At 57.0% G+C, this 27966-nt stretch overlaps 1 protein-coding gene across 1 annotated transcript; it reads left to right on the forward strand.

The window, feature by feature from the left end:
• LOC119108684 (uncharacterized) lies at positions 1-27736 on the forward strand (the record flags this gene model as incomplete). The annotated part of the gene is given in 2 exon segments (XM_037232312.1): positions 1-254; positions 27603-27736. Coding segments are annotated over 2 exon segments (195 nt in total), but the record flags the coding sequence as incomplete, so codon positions are not given.
• Between the last annotated feature and the right edge of the window lie 230 nt (positions 27737-27966).

Here is a 27966-nt window from a genome sequence, read left to right on the forward strand (position 1 = left end):
GGTGGGTGCGGGAGGAGGCGCGGCGGCAGCTCGCGCGCGCGGCTCACGCGTGGACCTCTGGCTCCGGCGTGGACCTCCAGAACAGCCGCTCGGCTGCGGGTGATGTGAGCTGCGTGGCCGTGCGTGGCAGCGGGCGGGGCTGAGACTTGCCGTTCGTGTCTATATCCGACGCACTCTGCGCTCGCAATTCACGATGCTGAAGACCGTCGCCGTTGCGCTGTCGGCGGCGGCCCTCTGCGGAGTCCTCTGCTCAGGTCAGTGGTCTGAAGAGGTCATCTGTCAGTGCGGAACCGTGTTTACGAACACATGTGTTGACTTGCTGGCCTAAAAAAACATCGATGCTTTTTATCACTCGACGCGTTCCAACGGTAGAATGGCAAATCGGTAATGATAGAGCAGTGAATTAGGTTACATGTGAATGCTTTCCGGCAATGAAAGGACTAGCATTGCAGGAGAGGAGGATATGTCGTAGTCACGGGCATGTACGTCTGGCTGGTCTTTCTTTAAAAACCGGGACCGGGAGCAGCTACCCCGCTTGGCTTCATGCATCACATATATAGCGGTAGTCACAGTGCATGAAATAAGACCGTGAGCAGTTCGCTAATTTGTGCCAGAATTTGGCGTAAAACGAATATCTGCAAAGGAATGGACAAATCTAGTGCAGTTAACATGCAAAGAGAAATTGAAAAGGCGGTGGACTCGGAACGAAATCGGAATTACTCAATTCATTTGAAGCAGAGCCTCAGATTTACTTGTGGTAGACCACATCATGTATGATGCATGAATTTAAGTTATCACGTAGAACAACTGAAGATAGGCACCGGGCGCGCCACATACAGGAGGCTGGGGGGCTTCTGCGTGCTGACGTAGTGGAGCCGTCACAAAACGCTGAGCACTGTGCCGCAGCACGATTAAGGATTGTCAGAAGTCTGCAACGTTAAAGTTCAATGATTTGTCCATTGAGGGCATATAATTGATCACTGGTGTCAATGATGTGATCAAGAGACAGCCATCCGCTAGTGTGCATTAAGCTTTGTGCGCTACAAGTTGTCGCGGTTAGTTTATTGCGGTTCGGCAGCTATGCATGTAGTTTATCTTGATTCATATGCATTTATTCACTGTACTGACATAAACCACGCTATCATCAAAATTTAATGCGTAATTTAACGCGCACATGCTCTTGCGTCGTGAGTAATGGTTCACTCGTCTCGATATTCATGATGTGAATGTCGTCTTCCCTAAAAGTTCTCTACGTTCCCTAAAATAAAGTAAAGCTCGGCTGACTCTGTTTAAACTCGTGGCTGTTGATACCATCTTACCACAAATTGCTACTTATGTGCTTAAAGCACAGTATGTACTCACGAGCACTTGAATCCACGGGTATCCCCAGTTTGATAAAACCCCCGACCATCATTTCGAACGTTACTGTTCGCCATGGAGTTGCCAAAAAAGACCCACGGACCCCATTATAAATCAGCTCGCATAGCCATGAGACGACACGCTGGCAGGGGTGCACAGCGTGCGCGTCTGCTCCAACGCTTGATCCCACTGCTTAAACCAGCTAAACACCATATGTATCACACATATTTCAGTCAAAATTAAATATGAGTTGCACGCTGTCTCTTCAGGTCCGACGCAACATGCGGCTTGAGTCGGATGGACACGTATGTTTGGCTTGGCACTGCGTGTATTTACGATGCCGCCCATAACCGTCCCGCGACGTAAAATCTCCAACGCAGATCAACTAATTTATTTTGCAGGAAATGTCATGTTTCGCATGCCGCACTTCGGGGTGATCTGACCATGGCTGCGCTCGTGGAAAACAGTTCGCGGAAGATTTCTGTCGGCCGTTTTGCAGTAAAACTGTGCCCCCCCCCCCCCACCCGGTCGATTTCAATAGTCTCACGACGTTAGTGCTGCTGCAAAAATTATTCTGACAGGAGTGCTACGCCATCATTTATGCGCAACATTACTTATACTGCAAACATTTATGCAGACTTTACTTATATGCAACATGACGCCTACTGCAAATGCTTATATACAACATGAATGCTACGCGACATAACTTGTGCTTCAGAAACTTACATACGTTACGACACCCACTGCGAAAGCTTGTACAATATTTACTTATATGCGACATTGCTTCTACAGCTGAAACTCACGCACGAGATGAGTGCTGCACGACAAAACTCATACTCGTCATTACTTGTGCAGCAAATACTTAAACAGTCTTCAGTTCTGCGCGACATTGCACCTTTTACAACAACAAAAAAACATACACGACATGAATATTACACGACAAAGCTTATGCTCCAAAAACATGCCAGTCATAACTTTAAAAGTAAAGACCGCAAGTTTTCGATGGATGGAATGGATGAAGTCGCCTGAGGCTGTGGGCCGGTCTCCAGATCGGTGGCTGCCCCATCTGACGAGCATGCCTCAGATGAAGTCGCATGAGGCTGTGGGCCGGTCCCCAGATCGGTGACTGCCTCATATGACGAGCACGCCTCAGATGAAGTCGCATGAGGCCGTGGGCCGGTCCCCAGATCGGTGACTGCCTCATATGACGAGCATGCCTCAGATGAAGTCGCATGAGACTGTGGGCCGGTCCCCAGATCGGTGGCTGCCCCATCTGACGAGCGTGCCTCAGATAAAGTCGCATGAGGCTGTGGGCCGGTCTCCAGATCGGTGACTGCCCCATCTGACTAGCGTGCATTAGATCTGACCAGCGCCGCGCGTCTGCCGCTGTAATACCGTCTGGATCACAAAGCGGCGGTCGATACCAGGAAACGTCAGGGTCGAATGCTGAGCTGGAGTTTGAGCAAGACAGATATTCGACACTTCGACACTTCTTTCCAGTTGGAAAAAGATATCACTTTGTCTTCCAGGCAGCAGTCTCGCAGTGCAAGTACGTGTTATGGATGTCGTCAACATGCTTTGAACGCACCCATCTGGAAGGGCACCAGAGGTTTTCCAGAATTGGAGAGGGACGGAGAGCCACTTTTGGTAACTTCTTCGTAGCCAACGTCCGTAGAGCCAATGTGAAGCTGTCAGTAAGTCGGCAGGGAGCTCAGCTTCACGAATTTCTCCTCCCTCTTTCAAGTTCCGGTGCCCCTTCCTATACATATGGGCCACATTTCTCTCCCCCTCCCCCTCCCACGTTCCCGCATTCCTTCCCATACATATGGGCCACATTTCTTCCCCCTTCCTCTCCCAAGTTCCCGCATTCCTTCCCATACATATGGGCCACATTTCTCCCCCCTTCCTCTCCCAAGTTCCCGCATTCCTTCCCATACATATGGGCCACATTTCTCCCCCCCTTCCCCTCCCAAGTTCCCGCGCCCCTTCTCATACATATGGGCCACATTTCTTTCCCCCTTCCCCTCCCACGCTCCCGCGCCTCTTCCTATACATATGGGCCACATTTCTCTTCTGCTTTGTCACCTGCAGTCGCTAGGCCCTATGAACGACTGTCGAACGGCGTCATCGATTGAGCTTTGCAGCCAATAAAGAACTGATGCTAATTCCTGGGATACAACGATGCCATTCCTAGGCGCCGAATCGATGGCGCTGCTTAAAGGCTTTAGCCGCCTTTGACATCGCACTAGCGAAAGGGAGAGGCTGAAATTGGTGTCCCGCGACCTCGCGCCTGTTCGACGCGGACGGCCTCATTCTGAACCATCTTACCGAGACGTGTCGGAATCTCATCACCACTTCGTGCTGTCGGGCATGTTTGAGCGCGCCGTGATCGCCAAACCTCCTACTGTGCGTCGCGCCGTGCGCGTGGCGCGCGTGACGAGCGCACCTGGTCAGCGCTTAGTTGAGGCCTTGTCTGGATCACTGCGTGCGGAGTTCGTTTGGTTGCAGTGAGTTCCGGTTGTACCTGGCATAATCCCAGCCAGCTGCGCGCCGGTGGGCTAAATCCCGAAAGTAAGGGCCTGGCTGACGTGTGCCTGCCGCCTGGCACCATCTGACAGCTTGTGACGACACGGCTTCGCGCGGCGTGTCAATACGTTGGGCTCTCCAGTGGGCCCGAGCTGATCGTACGGCGGCTGCTGAGCCAGGCTTTGCATACTGCCGTCCCAGAAACGGCTCATCCAACAGCAAATAATATTTTTGGATGGTTTTGTCTTCACTCAAATGCCAAAACAAGTTATGGTGTCGAATAATATGCCTAGGTTTTTCCATCAGTTGATATTCCTATCTGTCTTTTGCATTCTTTAGTTGCCTCGTCCGGTATGATTTGTTTTCGTTGTGTTTTTGAAGAGGGCATACCTCCATTGAGAAGGTCAGGAGAACTGAGCGCGGCTTATTGTGCGCTTCGGCTTACACCAGCCTGGGTGTGCGCAAGTCAGGCCTTTTCCCACAATGTCCAAATCGTGATGCGTTTGCTAGCACCTTTACACGCGATCATTTCTGAGACACGCGCGTTTCCGCCCCAAGTTTGACTTCATTTTTGTCGGCGACTCGCAGATGACTCGATTTGACAAAAGTGAAAAAATGAGCAAGGCACACAGTGGTGCTCTTCGCGGTACTTCCGGGTTGAGTGTCCTCGGGTTCCTATTCAGCGATGTGTGGCAGGAACCCAACGCTGTGAGATGGGGATGATACCATGACGGTAAGTGTAGTGAGCGACAAGATTACTTGACGATCGTGACTTGTTACTCTGCCTAGTCATCTGGGCGCGCTGAGAAGGATTGGCACAGCAGTGTGCATGAAAACAATTACATTTACTACGATCAGACGCCTGTTTACTCCGAAACCAGCTGCAGTTTAGCTGCTACCTGGAGTCAACTTCGAGCGCACGCCGAGAAGAAGGGGCGAAATGGAGGGAGGACGAAAACGCACGGCGCTTTTCGCATGTCTTACTGTCCGCCTACTACCAAACCTTACGTCACAACATCCTCACCCGAATAGTTGCCATCGGCAGTTTCCAGGCAAAATCGGAGTCCATAAGTCCGGGTAATGTGACGGATGCAAGTTGGGAATCAAGCCTATTTAGCATAACCTCAGGTCCTCCGCTCGGGTAAATAGGTTCTCAAACGAAAAAGAAACCTTGTCAAGCATGAGCTTGTTAGCTTCGTGCATAATCAAACTGGACATGAAGCTTGCAGCCATAGGTCATGAATGGGATCCATCCATAAATCACGCGAAAGTGGTCATCAAAATATTTCTGCTACAAGGGAGATTACTTCGTGGCGAATCCTAGGTATAGCAGCTCCGCGTCATTTCCGTATAAGATCAGCATGCGGCCCGCTTGAATCGGAAATGTTCGCGAATTTAGGGGTAGGCAGGACCATGTCCGCCACATTTTCCGCTCAAGGTTGTGAAAATGTAACGAATATAGCCATAGATCAGGACTGAAGAATAGGTCAGACGAGGCATGGCTCAACAGACGCATCCAGCGCAGGGCGCCGATATTCTTTTCTGACCGTTTTAGCTGGGATGCTTCCAACTAGCAAATGATATACTCCACGCTGCTTTGTCCAGTAACATCGGCTGTACGTAGGAACACTGTACTACAATGTTGTTCATGTTGAATGCTGCGATCGCCCGGTGTTCTGCTGGACGATGTGTGTTTGAGCTATAACACTCCTAAAATTGAAAATGCGTTTATTTAGCTTGGTGCCGTGCGCAGTGCAACGGGCCTCATTTGTTGTGATATCCCAAAGCGAGCAGCCGGACTGCGATCTGACGCTGACCTGCCGTCCCCGCCGAATGGTCAGCTGGGTCTGGCTCTGGGGGTCTGGGTCTGTCTCGCCATCGCGTCGTGTGCCGCCCGATTTGGCCGGAGCTGGTGCTGGCCGCAGGAAGAACTGCTTATGAATGCTGATGACCGACGGATCTCCCCGCTCCGACTCCTCCTCCGCTGGTGGCTGGCCGTCCCTCGCGCCTCCGTCGGCGCCGTCTGCGCGCCGCCAGCGTGCGGAACCTCCCGTCTCCGAGGTATTGTCGGCGCCGACGGGCCGGCCGCCAGCACCGCGCGTCTCCGCCGTCGTCGGCTGGCAGAAGCTGTCCTGGCTGAGTTACTGGGTACACAGGAAGTAAATTATGAACAAAGTATTGGATTGGGTGACATACCACGCATCGGCGACTTTGGAAGCAATGCGCTTCAGCGGCATCGAAGCAGTTGCATCCTCTCCTGTGGTTGAAACAATGACATGTACAATGCGTCTGGATTGGCAATAAAGGGCTTTGCATCGCATTTAGTCAGCCATGGAAGCACTATCCATCCACACCAGACGGTAGTCTGGGGTGGAGGTGGGATGGACGTGGGCTCCTCTTACTAAAAAACCGTGAAATTTAGCATCGTGCGTAAAGAGAAAAGAAAGGATGAGACAAGAAAAAAATATGAACATTTATGTGCTGGTGTACGGGTTGGAGGGGAGGGGGCCTGCTCAGCCGCTCGCTCCCAATGATTATGCTGTGCCTTTGGGTACACGCAGGTCCATTCATGCTCCCTGCATCGTGATACAGTGGTGCAGAGGTTATAAATGCCATGACACCAATCTGATGAAGCTCAATGCATTTTGGAAGCTCACTGTGCTTCCAGAATGCACTGTGTGCCCTGACGCCCCGAGCTCCCGACAGTGCATGAAAGTGGTCATGACACCATTACGCCGGAGCGCAGTTTTCCACAAAACAGCCGGAGAGCGGTTCAGCACCTGTCGCGCGCGTGACCCTGGCTGCGGCCGGCGCACGACACCGTCCCAGCCTAAGCGGATTAGCCGTCCAGCGGAGCCGCCACGGGTCACCCGGCCAGCCCGGCCCGCCAAGCACGTGCGCCGCCGGCGGACAGGCCCGTGTCGGCGGTGTTCGAACATTGGCCGCGACACGGGGCGACGTGGCTAATGTTGCCATATTGTCCGAACGCGGTGGCGCGGCCCTGTTTGTTTGCTTGGTGTAATAGATGCCGAGCTCGGCGGTTTATTTGTATGTAGCGCTTTGGTTGTTTGTTTTCCGGCCGCAAACAGCGACCCCACACCAAACACGCCGCAGGCGGTTAGTGCGAGCTGGCCCGCACCGCTGCCTCGACGCGTCGACCGGGCCCACACGTGCCGCGTTTACCTGACGCGTGCTGGCCCGTGTACCTCCGTGTAAACAGGCGGCCCCCTAGGGGCTCCCGCGACCTTCAGCCCGGGTGCGACGGCGGAGTTTTGTGGTCACGCTCGAAGGTCGCCTGGAAAGCTCCTGTCTGCGGGAGGCTCGTGAGTGACCGCCGGGGGGGGACGGCTAGGATGCGCCCGGGCTGGCGGCGCCGCCGTGGTGATGAGATCGCGGCTCCTGTTGTCACAGAACCATGGCGGATGAGCTCTGCCTCTCAGATCTTTCACCGTGGTAACGATGGCCTTTTTCAGCATTCAGCGCGAAGACATCGTTGGTCGGGGGGAGGGGGGGGGCACCTCCGATTTTTTCCTGAAAACCTGCGGTGGCTCGTGCTTCAAGAAGCTGAATGTAAACCCAACAACACGGGCAACAAATTGAAGCTGTTTGTGCTGAACACATTCAGGCATCCTGCAAATAATCCAAGGGGCGTGAGCGTAGCTCGCTCGCGCGGAACCGTGACTCGGCGGCTAGGCGACTCGGGCCGCTGCGGCGGGCGGCTCGGGCTGCTGCGGCTGATGACTCGGGCCGTTGCGGCTGGGCGGCTCGGGCCGCTGCGGCGGTGCGACGCGGTCCACTGCGGCGGTGTGGCTTTAGCCGCTACGGCGGGGCGACTCGGGCCGCTGCGGCGATGTGGCTCGAGCCGCTGCGGCTGGCGTGCGGCGTGCGGCCGGTTTTTGTGGGCGCCGCACTAGCGGCCGCCGCCGCAGCCGCGCCGGTAGCCGACTGCACCGCCGAGCGACCGGCCCGCCCACTAATGAAGATCTAACACAGCCACGAGCAAACAAAGCCCGCGGCGCTTTAATAGCGCCGGCGGACGCAACGCGGCCGCCAGTAAAAACGGCCAGCTGATAAAACGTTGGCTGGTCGCGGCAGATGGCTGGCTGCACGGCAACACAGCGCACGCCGACAAAGTGCGACGGCAAACTCGGGACGGCTGTGGCCCATCAGCCCGTGTAAATCGGCAGGTGGTCGCAGATGCAATATTCATGGGGAGGAGGGCTGTTTTGCGGCTGGTTGACTTCGCCTATCGGCGAGCGGTGGGGCCAAAGCCCGCCGCTGCAGTACCCGGGCGTGACTCCGACCCTATCATCGTCGCCCAAAACCCCGACCCCGAACCTCTACCTGGCAGATGGGGGCGCGACACGACTGGTCGACACCTGAGCGCGACTTCGGCGCGTATGAGCGAGGTCATCGGGTCCCAGGGATCAGCCGACTGCACGGCCGAGGGGGACGACCCTGGCAACAGCGACCCTTCCCTCCCCCTCCCCCCATCGTACTTCTGCGCCAGGAGAGCATTCCAGAGGCACACTGCGAGGCTGCAGCCGGCCACCCGCAAGCCTCGCCCGCCTGATGTTCCTTTACGGCGGTACCTGATGCCTGCCTCCGTCCCGACGGCCTCTCGCTATGGGAAATGGCGAGCACAAACTCGACATGGCTGTAACGGCCGGACAGCAGTCCCCGACGGGGCCGCCTCGGCCTGCCATATCCTGGCAGCGGCTTGCGGAGCTTGGCGCGGAGTTGACGCCGCGCACTCGCCGCCAGCTGGACACGCCGACGTGGTTCCGCCACGGTTCTGTTGGTTCTGGCTCGCCGTCACCGCGCAGGCGGTGGAGCCGCGTCCGCCGAGGCGGCCTGCGCCGCGCCGTTCGGCCGGCCGGGGGGCGCCGCTATCAGTCGGCCATTAGCGGGTGTGCAGACGGTGCGCCGCTGCGGGCCCCGCCCCCTGACCCGGGGTCACCCCGGTACGTTTTTGCCGGGCCGGCGCCGCCGCCGGCCGCCGTGGGAAAGCGGGGCGCCGGCCCGGCCGGTCACGCGCGCGCCGGCGCAGTATGGGCCCCGGCCGGCCGCCGCGGCACGGCCCGGCGGCCACGGCACGCGTGGGAAGACGGACAGCGCGGCTGAGGGCCGGTGTTTAGCCTGCTAAGCGGCCCGACCGCCAACTGCCAGCGGGGTGCGCGCGTAGAGGAGCGGCCGGCGCCGCCAGGCCCGGCTGCTGCATCCCGCAAGGCGCCCGGCCACGACGGCGCTGCGAGAGGCACGGTAATTGCGTGAGAATATTGTGTGGCGTTGTTCTCTTGCGTGTCTGGAAGACGTTCGTGTTGTGAGCATTGGGACCGTTAATGCAGGTAACAATTGGTGGGCGATGCTTTCTTTGCGTTGGGGCAGTTGCACGCTTGATCAGCGTAAAACCGATTAAGTATCAAGATTGTTGGTTGAACTGCGACCTTTCAGACCAGCAATGTGAGCATTGTTAAGAGAATCCATGCGTGCTGTCCGCAAATACACGCTGATATAATACACGCAATACGGGAGTTGATTACTTCCTTTGCATGACAACAACCACACCTGAACGCACCGTCCCCGCACGCAAAGATACCAGCTCGGATGCAGGGCCAAAGTTTTTAGACTCCACTGAAACGTGAAATGGGAGTTCCCACGGCATGCCTTCGGCCTATTTTTTTCTGCACTTAATTAACACGGCGCGAGCATCGGTATATTTGCAGGCATCAGACGTACGATCTGTCGACGTTCACAAGCTGCCTCGCGCTGAACTGGGGTCCGCCAGACATGACTGTTTCAGAGAATTAACAAACCGACGCATTGACCGCGTCTCGGATTCGGATCAGTCATAACATTCATTAGCATGATAAACGGTGCCGTTGTATCCAATGACACGGGTGATATATGAGCGGATCGATTACCAGGTATGCGGAGAGGTGTCCGACGTTCAACTCCAAACACGATTTAGTAGGCCGCCATGCTCGGCTTCCTTCATAATCGGGCTGGGCCGGGTCGGCGTCAGATGCGTTTTCGGTCGTTAACTTCTACGTGTTCGTTGACCGAGCGGCATGCGTCGGAGATTGGACGGTATCCCTTGAAGGCCGACAGCGTCCGCGTTGTAGGTCTAGCATTTGGCTAGCCGAACTTTCAGAAACCCGGAGAAGTCGATCACCAGCGCGCAGGCCCCTGAGATGCGACGCATTCTGCCACGCTGCTGCGAACGGGATGGAGGTTGGTAGCATGAAGCCAGCACCTGACGCGAACACACTGCTCGTCTCGTTACCCTCTGGTGATCGGTACCTCCGAGTCGAGCGCTGAAGACGGGGTCACAGCCGCACGAAGACCCGGGTCAGGTCAGAGGTCAGCGGGTGACGCTCATGACCGATAAATCGGACTCTGAAAAGGGACACGTCTGCCGGCGCGGGAATTATAGAACAAACCGGACGTTTTTGTGCTCGTTGTAGTTTTTACAGCACGTCAGAGCAGGCGTATCGGCGTTCAGCCAGATTTAATGTGGGTTTTACAGCAGATGCTATAGATAGGGATCGGTGCAGCAGATCGTATAAAGAATGAGCTAGCCGATAAACCGAGATAGCTAGTTTGTGAACGAAACAACTAGTTTACGTGCTTTTACGTGCTTCACGAACTGATTCGAGGCAGTGTGCTAGTGCTTGTCGATCCGCCGCTTACGCAAATATAGCGTCAGTAAGTTAAACTCAGATCAGGTATAAGTTCTGTCCGCAGATTTGTCCACCTTTTCACGACGCTCACTGCACCACTGTCGCAATGAGTCTAGCCGCCTCGCCCCGTCACTCTTAACAAACGCACATATGCTGCGCCAGAGCTCGTTAAAGCAACCCAGGGCTGAAGTCGAGCCCTGATTGCCATGCTTTGCAAGACAATTACCTGAGCGGGTCGCGCCGTTCCGTCTCTAATGACAAACCCTAGATTACCGCTGCTGGCGTCCACCGACCGGACACTGACGCTGGGGGCGTCATATCAGACGGACCGGCCGACCGGCGCGGCCAGGGGTCAAGCGCCTCGGGCTAAGAGCAGTGTCAGCGGACCGGCGGCCGGCGGCGGGACGCGACTGAACGAGCTCGACGGTCTGTCCGGCCCCGTCTCGCCCCCGCCAGAACACGAGGTCACGTCCGGAGTGCCTGACTCCAGCCGAGTCGATTCCGTGCCGGCCGGAGTCAGATTCGGATTGGGCTTCATTGGTCGTCCGACTGAATCGAACTCGGAATTGTTTGATATAGTTTGTGACAGAATCAGACGTCAGTCGCTTGGGAATTATCTGATTCATGGAAAGATCCGCAATCTGTGAGACCTTTGCATGGCCGACTTGGCACTGCATAGCTTAAGTTACCACCCTAATACAGGATGATATCAAACACTACATGGGAATTGGTAAAGCGTGCCCAGTTGCTGGAAATGAGGCGCTTTATAAGAAACGTTACGCATTTTGCCCGCTTAAGAGGGTTCACTCTTATAAGAGCATAAGAGGGTTCACTCTTATGCCTCGGGAAAACCGTCTCCACTCTGGCTGCGCTTTGCTAAGCGTCACGCTCCAAAATGTAATGTCCAGTTGGCAACTGGTTGAGGTAGAGGTGCGAGACAATGACGTGCATGTTGCTTGTTGTTAGAGGAAGCAAGTGGCATCCGGCATTAAAAATTTAAGATATGAATCAATACTTTTGGTATGAGTTGCAACCCCACCTGGGAGCAGCGTTACGCTGCCGGTCCCTCCTGCCACAATTTGGTTACGCGCCATTAAAACCCCTCTTCTTTACGCCCAATGTAATGCATGGATGGTCCCATACAGCAGTGAGTAGCTTGGAAGGTTGGAGGTACCAAAACGCCAATAATATTATGACATAATAAACGGGCACGCCTGTCCTATTACCATGGGATTGTCTTCCTCTTCAAGTTATCTTTGAAAGCGTATTCGTTCATAAACCAAGATATGCATTGCTTAACAGCGATTTGCCAATTGAATGTGTTCACATTCCTCCAGGTAGGTGCATGGTAAAACATGCATATTTATTGCATGTTGCATACCCGTATATTTATTGCATGTTGCAAACCTGTATATTTACCGACTGTTGCATTAACAAAACCCACTTGATTCAGATCCACATCAGGTTTAGTCATGCAATTCGAGCCGGAGTAAAACTCGGATTCAGCTCCGATTTTCAGCCATCATTTTGATATCTGAATTCAGCCCCATTCAACTTGATTTTCATTCCGAACAGATTCCACTAAAGCGGAATCCAACAGAAGGCTGTTCGCATTGGAGCAGTAGGTCACTTGTGGGCAGGGTTGTTTTGGGGAGGAGGAGGGCAGTTATCGTGTTGAGAGGGTGGTTCGCCTCAGGGGAGGAGGGGGGGGGGGGGGGGGGGGGGGGGAGTGAATCGCGCCAGGAGGATGTTCCGTATCGGGAGGGTGGTCTGTGTCGGCACTGTAATCCGTGTCGGGAGGATAGTCCGTACTGGATGGATGGTCCCTGTGGGGAGATGAGCCGTGTGGCGGATGGGTCTGTCGGGGAATGGTCCGTATCGGAAGGGCAAGTCATATCAGGAGGTCCATTGGTGTCGCACTGGTGGACCGATCGGGGAGCAGTCGGTCGACCCGAGAGGCTGTACCTTGTCAGTGCGCCGGATCGCGGCTCGGTCGGGTCGCGCCGCTCTGCCCGGCACCCCTTCCGCCGCACCCCGCCCCTCCCCGCCGCTCCATCTCGCGGAGATACGGCGGCGATAGCCCGGCCCGTAACCGCTGGACGATGGCCACGGAGGGGCGCGCCGTCCGTGCCCGCCAGTCGACTCCGACCCGGCAGACCGTCCGGATCGTATCGGCGTGTCCGGGTCAGACCCCACGCCGAGTCCGCGCGCCACCCCGACTCATTTACCCGACTCTCAACACGGCACCACTTTGTCAGCGCTGACATCAGAAAGGCGCCAGCGACCAACAATGGCTGATGGGAGATGTTATCGTAATTGGTAGTCAACAAGGTCCATGGATCATGGCGCAACAATGGTGGTGAAGGAATTCCGTCGTCTGGCAGCAGTTGGCGGAAGTTGTCGTCGTAAGCTGCTCCGCCCGGGTAATTTTAGGCTCTTACTGGCGGGTTTGCAGGGTGCGAGATTTAACTAAGCAGTGCAGTGTCGGAAAATAAATGGGTCCGCAGTCTCGCCCTAATATCGGCCCTTTCATCTTACGCGACTGTTCTGGAAGGGATAATCAATTTCCCGCCATAGTGCCTCAGCAATAGCGGAGAAGATAAAAGAGTAGTGAGAAACGTGGCAAAATCGGCTAATCATCCCGGGCTTGAAGCGAACTGAGCCCAAATGCTGCGCACGGGGCCTGTATTAGAAATCCGGGGTAGATCGGAGAGTTAAATTCATGCATATAACTAGTAGCCCATCGTTGAGCAGCCTCTAAGGCCTGGAAGTGTCAAAACTTAAAAATGTTACCGCAGTGTTGCTTAACTCACCCCCACAGCGGTATGGAGACCGCGTATACTTTGTGTTTCCATGATGCAGCTCTAAGAATGTTGTATCCATTTGTGGTTTTAAATATCCTCGATATTGATGGATGACGGTACATTTAGGTTATCACATCGATTTCGATTCACTTTTTTCTTCGTTTCACAGCAAACGTGTTCAATCTTGATTAGGATATGTGTTTACTTGTTTGTTGTTATACCGTAAGCAGTCACGTTATGGCAGCCAGTTGCTCTCGGCAAACATGTCGCCGTTTCATTGGTTCCCAATAAATATGTAGCAGGAAGCTTCATGTTTCCTGGTGCATGGCCAAACCACGCCGGACAATGCCTGTCAAGAAATCATGCCCCTGCCCGAAGGTCTCGGACTTGGCTGAGGGTTCGAATTCACAGCATTCGAAGAGATTCGAATAGATTCGCAGCTTATGAATCCGCGAATCTTGAAAAACGAGGATATGAACCATGAAAATCAGGGTTCGAATCCTAAGAACCCCAGTCGATTGTCGAATGCTGTCAGTTAGATGTGTAAGTAAATGCCTTAAAATATGTTCCCAGGCTCAAAACCTGCTTTATCTAAGCCAGATGTAACACGTATGTGTCTAAATGCTGCATCGGAGTCAGTTGCCTATCCTGTTTTATTACACCGCACTGGCCTTCGCCGGGCCAAATGGCTGATGTTACTGGTGGTACTCATCCACCACCATGTTTCGGTGGATTACCGTGGAAACGAAAGTAAAACAGCCTTTGCAGCGACTCAAACATCAGGGCTGTCGCCGTGGATTATTAGCAGGATGTGGAGAGGGTGGTCAAAAATACAGTTGCCTGTTTCCGACAAAGAGGGCCTCCTCAATCTTCGGAGGGCCTCCGCGAACGAAGCAGCTTGTCCGCGTAAAATTGCACATTAGCTCGATTACTCTGCCCGATTTTTGATTTCAGGGCATCGATCACAGCTGCATACATATCAGCGTTGAGAGCAATCAGCCAGAAACCAATGCAATCGGTTTAAAAGTGGGAACTACACAACCCTTGCGTTTTCAGACTTCGATGCAAACATTAAAATGCATTCGCACCGCGAGTCCGGAGCCGAAACTGAACTCACCCAAGAAAGGATTTGAATCCCGAATTGCGGTGAATCCTTGGCTCTAGATGTGCCCGGACGCAGGCCGGTATCTGCCGCGCTGGGATGACCTGGCCGTGCCGAGAGTACCGCACGGCTGCCCCGGGAGATCAGCTGACCGCCGGGAGCTGTGCAAACAGTCTTCCAATCTCGGGGGATCGAGCCAATCTGAGGGGAGCCGCCCTCGCCACAATAGCGTCCGGCGGAGAGCCGCCGCTGCGTTGGGTTAGCGCGCGCGGGCGGCGGCGGGCCGGCCCGACCGCACTGCCACCTGGCGGAAGCGCCGCCCGGCAGCCGGCGGCGACATGCCGTCATCGCCTGCCGATGACGTTATCTGCAGGCCGCATTTTCGACGACGGCCGCCCGATCCGGGACAGCGCGTGGCTCGTGCCAGAGGCCCGCCGCTGGGCCTGTTACCGGGCCAGGTCGGTCGCGCGGAGTCGTCTCTTCAGGTCGGCGCGCCCTGATGACGACTCTGGAGCGCTGCCCGGGCCAGGGGTGGGGCGGGGGCGTCCGGCCCGGGGGCGGATGGCTGCCTTGGACCAGGACCCAAGTGCGTCAAATCGGCGCTGCCGCCGCCGCCGCGGGTGGTCTGTTCTACCCAGTACTGCGGCCCAGACTCGCTGATATGACATGTATGAGATGTGCATGCCACTGTGCATTTGGCACGTTGCGTGAGTGGAATGATCTAGCCGCATCTAGCCTGCGGTTGTTGAGGCGAGGCGAAGATCAAAGCGATCGCTGACTGTCCTGGTTGCATATAGTCCAACGGTAATAAAGGAACTAGGAAGTAGTGCAGAAAGAAACAGAAAGACCCCCTCTCTCTAACCTGTCCTGCCTTTCTTACCGTCCCCGCGCATTCAGCCTACGTTCACACCCCGGTCAGTCCGGTATTGCCGACATCTTTGATAGGTGTAACGATCAGTGAGTCATCTGCGAGCGACTTTCTGGCGATCACGCAACGCTCAATGCGCAGCTGAAGCTCCCCCTCCAATAAATCGATGGATTGCGATGCTCCTTGCCAATTCATTGTTGTTGCACTCCACTTTAATGGATGTGTCAAGAGACGCAGCTTTTATCACGCTTTAAATGGATATGACATTGGCAATAGCCCATGTGAGCTTAAGATGAGAGTAACCCATTTTGAACGCATTTATGTCATAGCACATCGTGCATGGGATTTGTTGTTGGCATGGTTGGATCCTGATTCTGCTCTCATCTCCGCTCGCTCAGGGCACTCCCGCATTTTCCGCTGAACTTCCGGTGATTGGAGTGCAGCCGTTTTCCCTCGGCGTTCTGCGCGCAAAAACCTCGGACATGCCCCGTGCCGTCCACTGGGTGCCGTTCATAACGCTCCAGTCTCGTCGGTGGACAGCTGGGCGCCGACCCCGCCTCCCATGAGGACCAGTCCGGTGAAAAAGCGTGTAAAATCCCACCTTCCCCATGAATAAGCCCTCAGAATCAGCGGCCGACGTAGCGTCCGGCCGGCAATGACCTCGCATTGGAAACTGGAGACCAAATAACTGGATGTAACCTACGGAGCGCCCTGCGGGGTGGGTGAAGCTTGCTCTTTGGCGACTGTTGCGGCAATATTGCGAGATTGTTGACGCAGTGGGCCGCTGGGCGAGCGCTGACGATAACACTGCCTGCTGTCACGACGTTGGCATTGTTTGCTAGTTGCCGAGCAGTGCGGTAACTTAATGAAGTGCCTGCATATTGGGATGTGCGGCTTCATATGTCTTTAACCAAACCCAAAGGGCACATCACGGCGACGACTCTTCAATTGTACAATGTCGTCGGTGCTCTGATTATACGAAAAGATCGCTAAGATATTTACGTTTTTGCGGACACACAAGGCATGCATTTTACTTGCGTCGGATCACCAGCCTGGGCTCACGGCTGCCACTTCTGATTAGCCTGTCAAGTAATCTGCCAAGGCACGACCAGTGGAAGACAGCGTTAGTGGCACGTCGCGTTTTATTCATGACGAACTCCTCTCAGAACCCATCTGAACCTTGCGGCTCTGTGATGTCGGATTAAACCTCGGCGCACGCTTGGAGCCGCGGTCGCATGCAGGGAGCGTGTCATCAGGAGTTAGCGGCCGGTGTCCTGGAGCGCACTGTGTTTGAAGCGGCACAATCCCGGACTACGTATAAGCAATCCCGCTACGTACGCGCACCGTGAAGCTCTCGCATTTGTGGAGAGGCCGGGAAGAGGTGCGCTATGTTCGTCCCCCCGGCATGTCCGCGCAGCTCGTCGATAGCAGGTCCGGCTAGTGCGCCTGCACCCGCCGTACACTTCCTTGTCGCCTCGTCACCAGCCTTAGGAAGTGGTGCTCCGATGGAGTGTCGCACCGACCGACAGGCAGCTGCGTCAAGGCTGTGGTCGTCAGCGTCCTGAGTACCAACCCCGAGACAAGGCCGAGGTGCGGCAGGACGTTTACAAATTGGGAACACCGCACCCGTGTTCCCGGAACACATCCACTCTGTGGTGCTGTCAGAAGTAAATTGCCGAGGCCCGGCTCCCAGTGTGCGAATTCGCGCTTTCCCCACTGCCGCCGGCTGCCCGGGTACTGCTGGTGGCCGGCCGGTGCTACCCCCTTCCGCTGGCTGACCGGGTACGGCTGTGGTGGGACGGTGCTGTCCCCGCTGCCGCCGGCTGTCCGGGTACTGCTGCTTGCGGGCTGGTGCTGTCCCCGCTGCCGCCGGCTGTCCGGGTACTGCTGGTTGCAGGCCGGTGCTGCCCCCGCTGCCGCCGGCTGTCCGGGTACTGCTGGTTGCAGGCCGGTGCTGCTGGTGCCCGTGTCGGCCCGCACCGGTGTGTGACTAATCGAGCCCACGCCGGCCGGTCAGGCCCATTGCGGGCTGAGCAAATAACAATGAATGGACGCAGATGGCGGCGTATTTACTCTGCGGCTTGTAATCCCGGCTTAAAGAAACAACATGAATGCAGCCAAATGTTATTCATGAGATGCATTTTTATTATTTGTTTTCGTTTCTCCAGCTGCCACCATACAAATGACAGGGAAAATACTCAGTTGCACGCTTATTTTCCAAACATTATCCAAACAGAATGAAATAATCAGATTTAACGGTGGTTCACCTGTCCGGACAATATCGTGAGTGATTGCAAAGGCATCGCGGGACTGCAGCCACGCCTGGCATTATCTTACTACCGAGTCAGCGTCCCTTCAAACCTCCTCACTCTTTTTAAAGAGATACACAACCCCTTACGCTGGATCGGCGTAAGGGCCTCAGAAACTCTTCAGAGAAGCTCTCTGCTTGTCGCGCAGACGTGCAAGGACAGAACAGAGAAGAAGGGTCTGTTCGCGCGGTCTCCGGCTGGCGCATGTCGCGAGCTCCCCGAAGCGAGCTCTCCGAAGCGGCCCGCCCGTCTTGTGATGCGCCGGCCGGCGTCCTTTGAAGTCGGCGCTGGTCCTGTCCTCGAGCGACCCATCTGCCGTGCACGTGTTGTGCCGCGGCTTGCCGTCGCCGGCCTTGTGTGTGCACGGCCAGCCCCGACCCGGCCGGCATGGCTCGGCGCTGCGCGCTGACGGGCCGCCTCTTTGTCGATGAATGGGGTTTCCGCGGGCGCTCGGTGACCGACATGCCGCACCACACAGCCTCTTCCGCTGGGGGTCTTCCAAGGGCGTTCGGCGACCAGCGTGCCGTGTCACACAGGCTCTTCCGCTGCGGGTGGAGAGGGGCGTTATATGTAAGCCGCAGAGGCTGACTCATCACGTGCACGTGTGATGTTGCGGAAGACGCCGCTTGCGTTCACGTGCTGCGAGAGATACGTGGCCGTGCGCCGCCTGGTCTGGCCTGCACCATTTGACCCATCATTTTTGCCCCGCGCCTCCCCGCACCTGGAAAAACACATTAGTGATGGGCGCTCGACCGCGAGTGCACGCGCACCGCTGACGGATAGTGGTGGCGTAATTACCGATTGTCTCTGGGCACGCACTGTTTGTTGATGTTGAGCGGTGCACCGCAGCTAGTGAGGCCCAGCGACCCCGGGGCGCCCCACATTCAGCACCCAGCGGTGTTGGACGTGCCGAAAACGGGGATCTCGTGAAGCACGTGCGGGATTTGATTGAGACCCGAGGCGGGCAGAGCGTGGATGGCGATGCGCCCCAGGCGATGGGTCTGGGCCGCTGGTTTTTCTCGCCGGCGGCGGCGTCTGCCCCGACTGGCCGCTAAAGCGACTGTACGGTTGGTCGGTGGTCGATGAGACATATCAAGACAATGGGCGGGGGCATCCGCTGTCGGCTATGAAAGCAGTCGGTGCGGATAAATCCGAACACATTTCATCCACAAATTGCCTGTCGGAGCTGCCGCCGGCAGTGCTAAAAACAAAATGAGATCCTTCTCTGGTCCGGCGACGGACGCGGAGTGGGCCTGTAGTAATTTATGGCCAATTCTGTGCTACCGCTGAGGGGCGCTAACTGCTGTTTTCTCGACGAATCAGCGAAAGTCGTGGGCGCTCATATGCGGCTTCAGACAGACCAGTGCTATGCAACCGCCGTATGTCCCGTGTGATGAGCCGTGCCGTCCTACTGAATGTGGCGCTGCACACTGGCAGCAGACATGCGTGCTTAAGTTTTCTTGTGTGTCCCCACGGAAACTATCCTGTCACAGCCAGCGACAGATGTGACGAGCGGAGATGAGACGGACGTGCGTCGCGGGATGCGTCAGATACAGATACTCCAGACTCGGCATTGACGGTTCTTTCCCTCGATGACTGAACTGAAAAGCTTCGTGCCTGCTGTCATTGCACGTCGTTCCCGGCCTCTCGCGCCGCGGCAGCGACAATGGTCCAATTCTACAGACACGCAAGCCGCGGAGCTGCCGTATTTCCCTTCGTAGAAGCGACCTTGCTGTTTACCGCTGGCTACAATCTGCGTGTTTCACAGGCGCAGAATGATGTGCGGAGACATCTCCGAGTGACGACAGTGCGGCGTGCCTTTAGATGTCCACCAATTTTCCGACGTGTCGATAGTTATCAGTGTGGGACATTTACGGCCGGGTGGGGACATTTCCTCCCAATATCTGTCGGCCAGACCTAGATGAAGGAGGTGGCAGCGCGCTGTCACAAGGCGTCGCCGTAACGAATGGTTCGATGTCGATGTTTTACGCGACCGGTATTGATTGGGGGGGGGGCCCGGGGGGGGGGGGGGAGCTGGCCGGCTCTCGTTCGGCTCGCAGGCCGTCTGGCGCCGCGGCCAGCCGGCCCGACCAGACGGCACCGGCGACCTGCCCTCCCAGACGGGCCCGCGGCGGCCCCGAGCCGCGGCTGGACGGCGCCGCTCGGCCGCAGCCCCGGGACAGGCGCGCGGCCGAGGCGGGATGGACCCGGCGGAACGGCGCAGCGTATGGGTTGCTGAGTGGTCGCAGCGGTAGCGACGCTTGTGAGGTGGTCACCCTGACGGCCGTGCCAACCCCGCGCTTGGAGACGCATTGAAGCCGGCAGAAGACTTAGCGCCTTCGCACAATTATTGTCCCACTGTGTGTAAATGCGCAATTGGCGAATATTCCAGCGCGTCTGCCGTGTCTACACCTCAGCGAGTGGCGCAGCCACAAGAGGCACCACCGGCGGCACCATCGGCAACAAGCACACACGTGAGACCCGGCAGTCCGTGCGGTGAGGACACGTGCACCTCGCGCAGGGGGCGCGCACACGGCGTCCGCCGCGACCCCGCGTCCGAGCAGCACGCGCCAGGTGATGCACGACACCGTAAACTATTGGCGTGACAACGGCGCGCGGGAGACTCGCCGCTGCTGCAGCGGCGGTCGCGGCCCGCCGACACAGCAGGCGGCGGCGGCGCCGCCGCGCCGGGCCCCGATCTGCAGCCGGTGCCGGGTGATTCATGAAGCTGGCGAAACTCGTTTGTTAATCTCATTACGCTTGGTGCGACATGCAGTCGCCGCGGTGGCCGGCCACGCGCCAAGATGGGGACACGGGCCGGGTCCGAGTGGTGTGCACTAGAGCGGTGCGGCCCGGTGCCGTGGCTGCAGATCTGTGGGGGTTGTCGCTGGGCGCTGGAGTATTTTAACGATGTTGAGCTGCGCGACCGAGCCCCTTCCGAGTTGTCTTCAGGTAGGGCGCGCGCCTTGTTGGGGCAAGAAGTAATTTGGGGAATCCGGGTGCTTGCATAGCAAGATATGTATCAACAGTAACACCAATGCATTTGTAGCATTTAAGCAGGTGAGATAGCCATCTGTTTTATCATGTAATTGCTATGACCACAATACCGCATTTTGCGGTAGCGGTAACCTTCTACCCACATCGCGAGCATGTATTTATCGCGTCACCAGTCCATCTGTGACTTCGAAGTCGGCGTCACCAGACCGGCGCCGCCTGCAGTTCCAGGTGAACTGGCGAGACGTGATAGTTCAGAGCTAGCCGCCAGGCTCGGCGCCGCCCGGCCGTCCGCTGCCGGCGGGGATTTGCAGCCTATCTGGCCGGAGATTCCGGCACGACAGCGGGTGCCAGTGAGAGCGATGCTGTGTCGGTCATCAGTCACGCACGTCTCATCTCGCAGCTCGAAGCTCTCCAGCGGCGGTGCACAGCCATCTCTCGGGGTAGGGCTCCTAGTCCAGTGCAGCTGATCTCGTTACGGCAGTTTAAGCTGAAAACACGCTTCAAATAGTGCTAGTTATGGGATAAAGCCGCCGAGACAGCCGTAAATCTTGTATATGTCGAGTTTGCCCTCTGTGCGTAGACGTTAACAAGCACGCGACGCGTACTTTTGATCGGTTCTGCGCGCGCTGATGGTCATGACACCAATACACATGCCAGTTGCCCAAATGTGACTTCCGTATCCACTTATCTGATGAAATAGCCGATCTCAAGACCCCTGATATATTGTCGTTTACGGCGTGTTTCTGCCCGCTGGCCGGTGAGTTATTGCGCGGCGCCCCCCGGCGGCTGCCTTTCAGGCCGTGCCGTGTTTGCGGCCCGCGTCCTTTGTGGGCAGCTCGCGGCGTGCCGGCCGCCTCTCCACCAGGACGCCTCCCGGCGCCGGACGAGCCGATTGATTGCCGCGGGCGGCGCGGTCAGCAGCGACTCCGGCCGGTCGTTCATCATTCACCCCGGCAGCTGTCACCGGGCCGGCCGACGGCGGCCGATAGCGACCGACGGGGGCCGATAGCGACCGATAGGGGCCGATAGCGACCGACGGGGGCCGATAGCGAGGGAGGGGCGCTGGTGGGGCCGGCCGGCCCGGCGACCGGAAGCCTCCCTCATCATGCTGCTGTGATGTCTGAATCGCGTCGACCGCCTGTACCTACAGCGTGGGGTGGGCGGTCCTCCCACCGCACCCGTGCTTCCAGAGAGGCTGACTAATGCTGGCAGCCGCACAGAACAGCGCCGACTGAACCGGCTGCCTGACACTAACACGCTCAACCTTCGCAAACTGTGTTTCCAAACATCCCGGAATGAAACACACGTCAGTTCGGCGGTGGCGTCAGTTGAAGCCAGCACGAGATGGGCCCCGTTATCTAACTGCCTCGCCGGGCGGCGTGCGGGCAGGAAGGGAGGGGCGCGTCGCCGGCGGCGAACTGTTGCCGATCGGGGCAAACATCTGCCGCCGCCGGATAAACCGATCAGCGTCGACGGGCGTGCGGCCAGCATCTGCGGCTGCAGCCAGCGACGTCTGACTCAGGCGGCAGCGCGGCGGTGCTTCACACATGGCACCCGCTGCTGACTCAGCAGGCCACAGCACGCAAGGCGGCGCACGGCACTGTGACTCAGGCCGGTACGCAGGGCTCAATTGCGCCCCCCTGCGCCGACAAGTCGCCGATGAGGGTGACTCACGAGCTGAAGACTCGCGGCGGCGACGGTTGACGCGCCGCCGCGGCGCTTCGCTCGAGGTACGTCGGCTCCGACGAGGCGGTGCCGCGTCGGAGCGCGGTCTCGGCCCGACGCCACGCTGGCCGCTGGTAACAGCGGGCACTGACCTCGGTTGAGAGCGTCAGGATTAGCGCTCAGCAAGACGTCCCGGATAAGGACATGACTGGCTGCTGAGCCTCCCGGCTCCCTGTGGAGCCATTTGTGAATTATTTCATTGATGCCGGTACACGCTACAAAACTGCCCTGTGGCTTACCGACGCGATGGGGAGGCGAGCCACAGGATGGAGTTTTTCCAATCTATTTTCGTTGTGGAGCGGAACGACAACCAACTGCCGCGCAGACCGGTGTTCCTGCGCGCCGGCCGTCCCTTGCCCTTGTTGTTCGTCTGCGTCTTCTGTTCCATCTGGTCGCTCCTTTCTGCATGGATGCCGCACGGCCCCGCCCGCCGTTGCGCGAGCGCCTCGTTATTACCCAGACGGGCCGAACGGGTGGATATGTCGTCCTCACGCCATATCCAATCAATAGTGATTTATTTTTGCACGCCAGATGCCAGCCTTACATCATCCAAGAGAAAGAAAGGGGTGGATGTGAGATAACGGTAAAGGGAATCGCAATGGAAATGGGATGGAAACGCGACTGAGCTGGCGAACGTTTTACTGAAATAGGAAGGGGCAAACGTACCTACTGGTAGCCAAACCTTGGCTTGGCTGTTCATAAACGGTAAATGTTGCGGAGTCGGTCCGGCTAGGACGCCGCACTCGACCGATTGGCTGCAGATTTGCATGCCGTTTTGGTTGAATGAGTAGTGACGGCAGTGCAGATTGACGACCGGGCTTACGGCCCTCCCGCCTGGACTTCCGTTACATTCCGGGGCTGCAGTCGGTGCCCGGCTCCGGCTCCGCCAGGCCGCGGCGGTGCAGTCTGCGCCCGCCTGGACTTCCGCTACATTCCGGAGATGCAGTCGGCGCCCGGCCCCGGCTCCGCCACGCCGCGGCGGTGCAGTCCGCGCCCGCCCGGACTTCCGCTGCATTACGGGGCTGCAATCGGCGCATGGCTCCGGCTCCGCCAGGCTGCGGCGGTGCAGTCTGCGTCCGCCTGGACTTCCTCTAGCGCGGACTTGCAGTCGGCTGTTCTTGTCATGCACTGCACTTTGGGGATGCAGTCCGCGCCATCCCATGTAGTACGCAGCGCAGCTGCGAGGGCGGGAGCGGCCCACGATGGATAGGGACACGACAGCGGGGGGGGGGGGGGGGAGGGGGGGATTTCGTTGTGGGAGGGGGTCAGGACACGGCGTCGCGTGGTGTCAGCTCACGTACCGTGCAGTGCCCCTCGTGACTACAGCTAGGTATTCGGTTTGGTGTTGGTAGTCGAATGCTCGGGTAGGTATATTTCAGTGTTGTGTTCATATATTCAGATGCCGAACGTGAACTGTCATATTACATATAAGCAGATAAACAGGTCAATGCTAGGCAGTCGTCCTCATGAATCTCAGGAAATTGTTCGCATAACACGTCTTTGGTCTTAACACAGAAATGTGTATGAACGGCTTCCATCGCGGTTTTTATCAAAGTTCGCTGTAGCATTGTGGTTCAGTTCATTCTCTGGCATACGGACCCGGTGTCGATGGCCGACGAGTCCCGTCCCGGTCGAGTCCCGTCCCGGTCGAGTCCCGTCCCGGTCGAGTCCCGTCCCGGTCGAGTCCCGTCCCGGTCGAGTCCCCTCGATCATAGAGACCTCAAGGTAACCTGCTCATGAGATCCGTGGCTATCGCTATGCCTTCTTACACTGTTTTGTTTTCATCGTGCTCTTTACTGTTCGGAAAATTTGCCCGCAAATTTCGGTGTTTCAATATTCGCGGAATCTGAATATTTGTTAAAATATTCAGCTTCTCCGAATCGGGATGCTCAGCTCCGCTGCCGACACCGGCCAAGCCAGCGATGGGCAGCGCCGGAGCGTGGCCGGCGGGCACTCGTTATGCTGGCACTACAAATGCCTGAACATCTTGGGACGCGTCCAGTCTTCTGCTCCCGTCCGGCCGTCTTTGAGGCTTGAGTCAGGCGGCGGCTCTGTCACAACACGCGGCCGGCCGGCGTGGCCGCCTGCCAGGCCGCGGCGCCGCATTTCTCGCAGAGTGGCCCAGGATTAAGTACGGCCCCCAGCCGGCATCCTGCTACACCGAACCGCTTCTGGTCTGCATCAGCGAAGCCCCATTTTTCACTTCTCACATGCCGCGGGACGGGACATCACTCTCCCGCGCCATTCTTGTCTGAGCGAGGTTGAGCGGCTATTGTGCTGGGGTTGAGGGGAATGTGAGGCGGGAGAATGCCGGGCTCACATGGCGTTACCGGCAGCCGCGCCCTGCGGCTATTTAGGGGTCGGGTCAGAGAGTCAGCTGGTCGAAATCATTACCGCAGCCTCCTTCTGCAATTCTTCTATGACCTGACTTCAGCAACCTTTCTGTGCCGTTTGAAGGTCCGTTTATGCCGTTTGAAGGTTATGCTGTCGTGGGCGCGATGCGAATTCTGCAATGGCTGCTGTTGCAACATCCAGAACCCATGCTGAAACAGATAAGTGCTCAATGTGCTTTTAGTTGGTACGGAAGAGCGGCGGTGACCGCGGTTTACCCCGCGCGCCCGCGCTGTCCAAAAGAGGAGGTGTGCGCTCGCTCCCCTCCGCCTCGGTGTGGGGTCGCGTCCCAGTGACATCACGCCACTGACAGCCGAGCTGGCCCACTCGGCCGCAGAATGCCGGCTATGCTGGCGGCGTGAAGCGGGCGTCAGGGGTCGGCGTGCCGTCCCTGGCACCGCTCCGAAGCGCCGCTGTTGGCATCCGCTGCATGCTGCGTCACCCGCGGAACGGGGGAACTCCGCTCCCGCGCGCCGCTCCGGTCATTTGGGCCCCGGCCTCACATCACCGCACGAATATAGTGCTGAAGGCGAGAAGATGAAGATGTTTGAAGATGTTTGACGCTTCTGTACATCACCCCGCACTTTTCCGTAGTGCCGTCACATGGTCCCCTCTATGGCCCAGGCATTCTATGCATTTCCGTGATAGATATCCATCTTTCTTCACTGCTAACGAAGGTGAGCCTATATTAAGTTCGTGATAACTCGCAATTTGAGTTCATTTACCCAAACCCCAGCGTGCACACTGCAGCGCACCCTCTAACCAGGCCCGTCACGACTGCCTTGTTAGGCAAAGCACGCCCTAAGCGCTGGACCCTCCCCGGCCGGTCGTGTGGACGCCTAATTTCTCCCTATCAGCACCCCAGTCATTTCACTTACCCCTAGCGTGTATTTACGCGCGCAGCGTCACGCGACGCGTCCGGCCGGCCAGCTGGCCGCCGCCCGGGCCGGGCCTGACGCGGCCGCCGGTGCTGACGGCGGTGTCACGCGTGCGTGAGACACGCCTCGGCCGCGGCCTGAGCGTGCGGCGACGGGCGGCGTGGCGCTGCAGAGAACTGGCCGCGGCCATTAGCTAGTTAACCGCCGTGGGGTGCAGAGCGTGCAGGCTGTGACCGACGCAGCCGGCCGCGTGCGGGTGCCGACGAGCGTTCGAGATGGCTGGCCGATGCTGAAGGAACAACTAGCGTTATCGCTTGTGTGTTAGCGCTAGCGGTGCTTGTGAGAAGTGGCCGAGAGAGCAATTTTAATATATAATGCTTTGTCGGGGACTGAAGGTGCCCCGCAACAGAAAACGCAACCAGTGCTCATCACAGACACCGCCCTGGCTTGGATACAAGCTGTTTCCTGGAAAGCCTGTGCAACTTCCGCACTTTATTAAAACTGGTGTACTGTCGGACTACGAGGCGTTCGTGGTGCTCCGGAGACCCCGGGGCGATGTTCTGGCGGATTGTGGCGTTGACATGTCCCCATAATGTTGAGGAGAAAACCAACGTTCGATACAGCTGGGTACAGGGGGACGGATAGATGGGTGTAGAGAGAGCGGGTGCTGGATATAACAACGATGAACGGAGTGCAATCCCACTTCGAACACTCAAGTCCCACGATATGATCAAACGTTTCGTGCGAAACGCGCAGTCAAGCTCATTCAGTATCAGCCCGACCTGAAAGTAACCAAGATTAAAATGCGATGGTCCCGTGGGTCAGCTGCATTGCTCTAAATTGCATGTCCAAAAGGGCAATTTCCTTCAGGGCATGCCACGCTGTGAGGAAAACGAAAATAAATGGCCGCAACAATGGAATCTGTTCCGACATTCTTCCGTGAAACACATCGCAATGAACAGTTTTTTTTCGGTTTTCTAGCATCATCTTTGGAGACAAGTCGGTTGGTATTTGTCCCAGCTTTTTTGTTCGAATGTGTTGGAAAGGCTGTGAAACATGGAGGAAGCTATCAACAGTCAGGATCTGGAAGGCTTAGAAGACATGCATTTAAAATGTTTGTATCGATTGGTTAATTACGAACATATTTTTGGATAGTGTATATATGTATATATGTAAGTACGCACAGTGCGTCGTGCATGCTCCAATTTGGTGTGCAGCACGCATTCGCATGCGTGTTTTCCTCTTTGGACTAGCGCACGGACGTTCGGCGGTCGCGACGGCTTCAGTTCCGCACCATAGACTGTGTTTTGCTCTGACCATTTATGCGTTAAAGGAGCTGCAGCTCAAGACTTACCCAGCGGCTCGGAGCAAAGATTCGCTTCGTCTTTGCCCGCGCCTCGCTTTAAACAGCGAAATCTCTTTGCCTCCTGTTTACTAAAAAAAAAGCACTGTTGCAATGACCTGACAATGTTTTTCACTGCGATCACAATGTTTATCTGCAAATGAGGTACGCACCTGCTTGGGCATCGGCCTCTTAAACGCTACACAGCATGCCAGTTTGATCAGCGGTCATTATCAGACCTTCGATAGCACGATACTATCAACAGCCTCCAAGTCACGAAACAATGGACGGAGAATGGCAGTGATTTTATCCTCGAGCCAGACTGGAAAATATCGATATTTTTATTATCAAGCAATTTACCTGGCTGGCCAGAAGCGGAAAGTTGGGAAGGAAGTCGTGCCACCGTGCGAACCACATCGATCAGCGTCTGTCAGCGTGGTCAGCCCGAAAATATCTGGCCTTCCTGCACGGCACTCCTACCGACCGCCGCGAGGCATGCGTCATGACCCGGCTGCACTCCGAGGTCGCGGCTGCCGCGTATTGCCGGCATGATTCCACCGTCTGACCTGCCCTGCTCTCCATTCCCTCCCTGCTGACGCGTGCCTCGCTCCGTTGCAGCCGGGGGCAACACGAAGACAGTGCTGGCGGGCTCGAACCTGACGCTCTCGTGTCCGCGTCATTCGGAGGCGGTCGGCCGGGCGACGGTGACCTGGCGGTGTCGCGGCTGTGGCGGCGGCGGCGGCGGCGGCGGCGGCGGCGGCCGGGGCGCGCAGGAGCCGCTGACGGTGGCCCGCTACGGCCCGGACGGCACCATCAGCCGCTCCGAGGAGCGCGCCCGGCTCGTGCTGCCCACGTTCCAGCTGCAGATCTACCCAGTCCGCGCCGCCGACGCCGGCGTCTATGAGTGCACCGTCAACGATGCGCCTGCCACGCAGGCCGTCACCGTGGTCGTCGAAGGTGAGTGGCGGCGGCGGCGTGACCT

This window comes from Pollicipes pollicipes, unplaced genomic scaffold (assembly GCF_011947565.3).
Source record: "Pollicipes pollicipes isolate AB1234 unplaced genomic scaffold, Ppol_2.1 Scaffold_6686;HRSCAF=7923_pilon_pilon_pilon, whole genome shotgun sequence".
NCBI lineage: Eukaryota > Metazoa > Arthropoda > Thecostraca > Pollicipedomorpha > Pollicipedidae > Pollicipes > Pollicipes pollicipes.